The sequence below is a fragment of the Triticum dicoccoides genome, chromosome 7B (genome assembly GCF_002162155.2).
Source record: "Triticum dicoccoides isolate Atlit2015 ecotype Zavitan chromosome 7B, WEW_v2.0, whole genome shotgun sequence".
In the NCBI taxonomy this organism is placed as follows: Eukaryota; Viridiplantae; Streptophyta; class Magnoliopsida; order Poales; family Poaceae; genus Triticum; species Triticum dicoccoides.
The window spans coordinates 650,658,072-650,664,980 of NC_041393.1; the positions used below are offsets into that span (position 1 = coordinate 650,658,072).

At 55.1% G+C, this 6,909-nt stretch overlaps 1 protein-coding gene across 1 annotated transcript; it reads left to right on the forward strand.

The window, feature by feature from the left end:
• The first annotated feature begins 4,663 nt into the window (after positions 1–4,663).
• On the forward strand, positions 4,664–6,576 carry LOC119336234. The gene is made up of 4 exons (XM_037608236.1): positions 4,664–4,749; positions 4,838–4,969; positions 5,446–5,774; positions 6,341–6,576. The coding sequence occupies exons 1-4, from the start codon at positions 4,744–4,746 to the stop codon at positions 6,357–6,359; spliced, it is 486 nt and encodes a 161-aa protein (XP_037464133.1). The 5' UTR covers positions 4,664–4,743; the 3' UTR covers positions 6,360–6,576.
• The last annotated feature ends 333 nt before the right edge of the window (positions 6,577–6,909 follow it).

Here is a 6,909-nt window from a genome sequence, read left to right on the forward strand (position 1 = left end):
GAAGCGTCGTCGGAGACACAGAGACTGGATCGAAACTCCTCAAACACGGGAGTAGGCAATCCCTTAGTCATCACATCAGCAAACTGTTGCGTCGTCGGCACGTCAAGAACCCGAACACGGCCAAGGGCAACCTGCTCGCGCACGAAGTGAATATCGAGCTCAATATGCTTCGTACGTCGATGGTGCACCGGGTTGACGGAGAGGTAGACCGCGTTGACGTTATCGCAATAGACAAGTGGCCTTGTGAACATCACAAAGCAACTCCTGAAGCAGCTGGCATAGCCAAGAGCATTCGGCCACGGCATTAGGCACGGCGCGATACTCTGCCTCGGCGCTGGAGCGGGAGACCGTGGGCTGCCGCTTCGATGACCAAGAGATCAACGAGGGCCCAAGGTAGACACAGTAGCGTGACGTAGAGCGTCGAGTTTCGGGGCAGCCAGCCCAGTCGGCATCTGAGTAGGCCACGAGGTCGGTGGAGGCGGAGGCTGTCAGGGTGAGTCCCAAAGACATGGTGACGCATACATAACAGAGAATACGCTTCACCAAGGTCCAGTGAGAGTCACGCGGAGCGTGCATGTGGAGGCACACCTGCTGGACAGCGTACTGCAGGTCGGGTCGGGTGAGCGTCAGGTACTGTAGAGCATCGATGATGGAGCGATAGAACGCTGCATCGGACGCGAGAGACCCCTCCAGAGCAGAGACCTTCGCCTTCGTGTCGACGGGGGTGGGCGCCGGCTTGCAGTTAAGCATGCCGGCACGCTCCAGGAGCTCGTGGGCATACTTCTGCTGATGCAGAAAGAAGCCGTCAGGCCGTCAGACCACCTCGATGCTGAGGAAGTAGTGCAGGGGCCCCAAGTCCTTGAGGGCGAACTCATCACAAAGACGAGCAGTCAGCCGCTGAAGGAGACCGGGGGCGGACGCCGTGGGGATGATGTCGTCGACATAGAGCAGCAGATATGCAGTGTCAACTCCCTGATGATACACGAAGAGTGAAGCATCGGAGCGAGTGGACCGAAATCCCAGAGACTGCAGGGAGGCTGCGATACGCTGGTACCAAGCCTGGGGCGCCTGCTTCAACCCGTAAAGAGAACGGGAGAGCAAGCACACGAAGTCGGGGTGCGCGGCATCGACGAAATCAGTGGGCTGCTCACAGAACACCTGCTCGGCAAGATAGCCGTGCAAGAAGGCGTTGGAGACATCCAACTGGTGCACAGGCCAGGCGCGCGAGACCGCCAGCTGGAGCACGGCGCGAATCGTGCCCGGTTTCACAACCGGGGCGAAGGTGTCGGTGAAGTCCACGCCCGCGCGCTGCCGGAAACCACGAACCACCCACCGAGCCTTGTAGCGCTCGAGAGAACCGTCTGGACGAGTCTTGTGGCGAAACACCCACTTGCCAGAGATGATGTTGGCACGAGGGGGTCGCGGAACAAGCTGCCATGTGCGGTTGCGCTGTAGGGCATCGAATTCCTCCTGCATCGCAGCTAGCCAATGGGGATCCCGAAGGGCAGCGCGAGCGGAGGTGGGCATGGGTGACGGCGTCGATGTTGAGGCGGCGCACACATACTCGTCGGAAGAATAGCTCGTGCTCGGCCGAAGTACTCCTCCTCAGGCACGGGTAGTCACGCCAAGCGGCGGGACAGCAGGGCCGATGGTGGCGACGGGGGCCGCGGCGGTGGCGACAGGGGCCGCGACGGCCACAGGGGCGCCGACGACGATGGGGGCACCCGCGGCGGCGGGGGCCGCGGCGCCAGTAGTGCCGACCGAGCCGGCGGCAGAAGGGGCGACGGGCGAGGAGGACGTCGAGCCCGTCGCAGGGGTGGCGTTGCCAGCCGGGGTGGCGGGCGGGGTGCCCACCGGCTCAACCTCGGAGGAGGGAGACGGGGACCCGGAGGCCCGGTCAGACTCGACCTCGGGGGAGGGAGTCGAGAAACCGGGTGGTGGCGGCAGAAGGCGCCGTGCCCGGGGGGGGCGTTGGGGGTGGCCGCCGCGCATCACTCCAGGAAGGGGATGCGGGGGCCGGTGCCAAAGGAGCCAAAGCCGGAGGAACCTGGAAAATAGGGAACACCGTCTCGACAAAGTACACGTGCCTCGAGGTGTACACACGATGAGTGACATGATCATAGCACCGGTAACCTTTGGTATAAGGAGGGTAGCCAATTAAGATGCACGGGACGGAATGTGGTGCGAGTTTGTGTGGCGTGGTGGACGCGGTGCTAGGATAACAGAGACACCCAAAGATGCTGAGACCGTCATAGGATGGTGGTGTACCGAAAATAAGGTGGTGAGGAGCGTAGTTCCACCGAGGACGACACGAACGAATGTTAACTAAAAGAGTGGCGGTGACGAGAGCATGGGGCCAAAACCGAGCGGACACGTTGGAGTGAAAGAGTAACGTGCGAACGCAGTCATTAAGAGTGCGGAGAATGCGCTCGGCACGGCCGTTCTGCTGTGAAGTGTAAGGGCAAGTTAGACGAAAGATGGTGCCGTGAGAGGCGAGAAGTGTGCGAAGAGCGACGTTGTCAAACTCTTTTTCATTATCAGTTTGGAGTGCAAGTATGGGGCGACCGAACTGGGTGGTAACATAGGAATAAAAGGCATTGAGTGTGGCTTGGCTAAAGCATCGGATTTACGACGAAGAGGAAAAGTCCACACATAGTGAGAATAATCATCTAAAATCACCAAGTAGTATAGATAGCCCGTGTTACTCGCAACGGGGGACGTCCAAACATCGCTATGAAGCAACTGAAATGAAAAAGTGGAAACTAAAGTAGATGCACAAAAGGGAAGACGCACATGCTTGCCCAAACGACAAGCCTCACAATTATGCTCATCGAGCTTATTACATGAGAAAGAAAAACTTCTAAGAATCTGACGCAAAACAGTAGGGTTGGGGTGGCCCAAACGAGCATGCCAAAGTTCGACACGGGCGGCGAGAGCGACGGGTGTGGAAGTGGAGGTGCCGGCGTGCACGGGATAAAGCTCATCAGGGCTATCACAATGGTGAAGCACCATCTGGGTACGGGCGTCCTTCACAGAAAGCCCAACACCATTGAATTCAACAGTAAGAGGATTTTCACGAGTAAGACGACGAATAGAGACTAAACTAGTGACTAAGTCAGGTGAAACAAGGACATTAGACATAGTGATAGGTGTGGAACTAGAAGGTAAACTAGTGCTACCGACATGTGTGATAGGTAAAGAAGAACCGTTGCCAACGGTGATACGAGTGGGAGTGTTAACTGAAGTGGAAGAGGATAGGTTACCGGGATGAGCTGTCATGTGCGCAGTAGCACCCGAGTCCATGTACCAGTCGCCTCCACCTTCGTACAGACTCGGCGACGGCGACGGCGCCGAGTGTAGGGCGGCCGGGAGGGCGGGGTCCCACGGTGCACGAACTGGCGGCGACGGCTGGCCTCCATAGGGTGGCGCCTGAGCGGGCACGCCGTAGCCGTCGAGAGGTGGCGCAGCGAGCGGAGCACCGTAGGGCTGGTAGGGGGCGCCGAAGAACGCCTGGTGGCCCGCAGGACGAGGACCAAGGAGACCCGGTGCGTGGTGCACGGTGGAGTAGCCGGTCGGCACGGGCTGACGAGGCGCAGTTGGGCCGGCGAACGGGTTCGATGAGCGGGTGGTGGAGGATCCCGGAAAAGACATGGCGGCGCGGCTAGATTTTTCTTTTTCTTTTTGTAGTGGAGACAAAATACGGGGAGCAGCGGCTCAGGTCGGCGGCTTGACGGCAGCAGCGGTGTGCGAGGCGAGCGGGACGGCGTGCTGGCGAAGCGAGCGGGCAAGGCTTGCGAGGCGTGCTGGCGAGCGAAGCGGAGCGCCCACGGCTGTGCACGGCCAGCGTACCGTACGTACGTACTCGTCACCGCACGGGCTTGCTCAATCGCCTGCCCAAAGTGTCTAGTACGAGGCCGCCAAAGTATCTAGTACCAGACCGCCAAAGTATCTAGTCCAAGGCCGCGTGCACGCGGCTGTGCACGGCCGGCGTGAGTACGTGCAAGCGCCGCTCGATCGCGATTAATCCCGGTGTGGTGTGTGCGAGCGAAGCGACGCGGGGCTGGGAAAGCGCGTGCGCAGGTGGAGGAGAGGAGCGGCGGCCGGCGCGGTAGGCGCGCGAGCGGAAACGACTGGGTGGCGGCGGCGGCGGCGCGAGGAGAGGCGCAGCGGCGGCGGCGGCCGAGTGAAAGCGAGGAAGATAACCTAAAAAACTGATACCATGTAGACGGAGAGATTTGCAATACAATGAACGTTCTATTGATGGAATGCTGGTGCACCTATATATAATACAAAAAAAGCCTCTACCTCAACTATACAAAACTAGGAGGTGGGCCACAATTTCAATACATATGCAATATACAAAATACATACTCAACATCGCACACCGGCGCAAGGTGCACCCGGAGCGCAACAGCATCAGTTTCTGTTATTTTGCCACGGCTCTGAAATGTTCAAACGGAGAAAATGCACATGGGCACAGATCAGCCCGACCAGAACATGTACTAGTACTGTAGTACGTTCAGAGCCAGCTAGCGGCGCCCTTGCCTTGCCCTCCGCCCCAAGTTTCCTCTATCATAGTCAGTTGTCTTCCTTCCTCGGCACTCTTCCCCATAAATATACCGAGCCGCCGCCTCCGCAGTCAATAGGCACCTCTGCTCTTTGCTCTATCGATATCACTGGGAGACTCGTTTCCTGTGTGTGCACCTCCGCCAAGCCGAGCAAGTCACCGGCGGCACCAAGCCAATGGAGGTATGCATGGCTTCTTGCCCATGATGTTGCTTGCAGTACGTCGTTCGTTTGACTTGCCATGGCTCAGTGATGTATGTGGTTTTCCCAGGGTGCGAGGGGATACCGGGGGATGCCGGCGTTCGGGGAATGGAACTACGGCGACGGCTACGACTGGTCCATGCTCGCCCAGCGCTTCGAGTCTGCGATGCACGCCCAGTTTCCCGTACACAAAGCCTGCAAGGTGCGTACACTACTGAACTATACTTAACTGGAGTAGTAGAGTTCAGATGTAGGGCGCGGCTAGAGATGCCCTTAGACGACTCCAGTGATCGGCCATGATCGGCAAATCTTGAATCCAGTGGATCCTTGATTTGGAAGCTAACCAAGTCTGAGCAGGGTCAACCCAGTCGATATGATCCTTGCCCTGGAAGCTAAAGTGGCTGGTAGGCTTGCGGCACACGACACGTTCTCTAGTCAACCATGTCCACGTTGGGTCAACCGTCAGCTGTCCTCTGGCTGACTAGTACTCCTACAGAGCTTCCTTTTGTGCGGGCCCCACATTGCATTCCTTACCAAGCACACCACACTGGACACCGCCATGCTCTCCTGCGTGCGCATCACCAAGGCATACCCGTGGCGACGTGGCGTATGTATCTTCTCTGTTGGCTAGCTTTGCATGGTCTCTAGCTTGACGACAGCTTACGTATTTGTGTGCAGAGAGCGAGGGCAGGGCGCATGAGGCGCATCCCAGCGTTCGGAGAGTGGAACAACCACGGTGATGGTGACGACGGTGGCTGGACGGCGGCCGTCGTCAACCACTGCTTCGAGCCTGTCACGGCACACACATCACTCAAGCAGGAATTCATTGGTTACGACAGTGGCGTCGTCGCCATGGGGAAGCAGCAGCACAAGGTGGCGAGGCAAACCTGGGCGGCAGACACTGGGCCCCACGCCGCAATGGAACCGTTCTCCTTCGCCGTAGTCAAGGCTATTGACGACGACCTGTATGAGGTCCCATCGGAGTCCTGTGCGGCAAGCGACTACAGGTATGTACTACTCCCTCCGTTCCATAATATAACTGAAAAATACTCCTTCACTAGTGGGTTTCTCTGTCAGTAAATAGTCATATGGCTTCAGTTTTGAAACAAATTAACCTAAAATACCTTCACTAGTGGTTCTCTGTCAGTTAGCTCCTGTTTGTTTGGACTTTTGCTTCTACTTTTGTAGCCTTTTCACTTTCACAAAAAAGCCCCAAAAAACTCATATATAGATGCTTTTTCTGTGATTTTTGACTTATACCATCATATAACACTATTGATTCATAAGCCAAAAGAAGAAGCAAAAAAGCTCCAATTTAGGAGGTTTTGTGGCTTTTTTGCCAAAGTGAAAAAGCTGCAAAAGCAAAAGCAAAATGCCAAACAAACAGAGCCTTAATAGTACTCCCTCCGATCCAAAATAAGTAAAACCACGACACATGTTTTGGATCAGTGAGGTAGTATGAAATAATGAACTTTCAAATACTAGAAATTTGCTCCACACCTTTATGAGTTTTCTAATTCCGCTAATGTTTATATTTTTTTTATCAACGCCTAATTATCTTGTTTCACTGTAGAAGGGTAGGACGTGGCTGAGGAGCCTGCTGATGAGGTGTTGCGGCCTCAATTGCTTCGCCTACTGAATGCCGCTGAGGGTTCACGTTGGTACATGTTTTGATGGAACGATAGATGAACTACACGATGTGGTTGCCTGTCCTAGAGAATGTAACTATGTAAGATGGTAGTAGTGGGTTGATGACTTATATATTGGTTATGTATTTTCATTCATTTATGTTATGTATGAGCAAAACAACCAAGCTGACCAATTTGATTTATGAACTTAATCTACAAATGCATGCCGTACTTGCTTAAATGAAGAAGGGAACATGCCCATAGTACTAGCATTGTCATCTCCTCTTCATCAGCGAAAATATGGAAGTTTTGTGCACGAATGCTATCAACTCAGCTCTTTTGCACATGCCGCTCTAGTCATAGTAGGTAAAGCACCGAAGTCCGAATTACTCACTCATCTGAAACCTGTATATATACTGCCAGAACCATCCATTCAAATGGTTATGAAGAGAAACAAAAGTGACATTATTTGAGCGAGAAGTAGCACAAAAATGCACAATGTCAAAATAGTAGC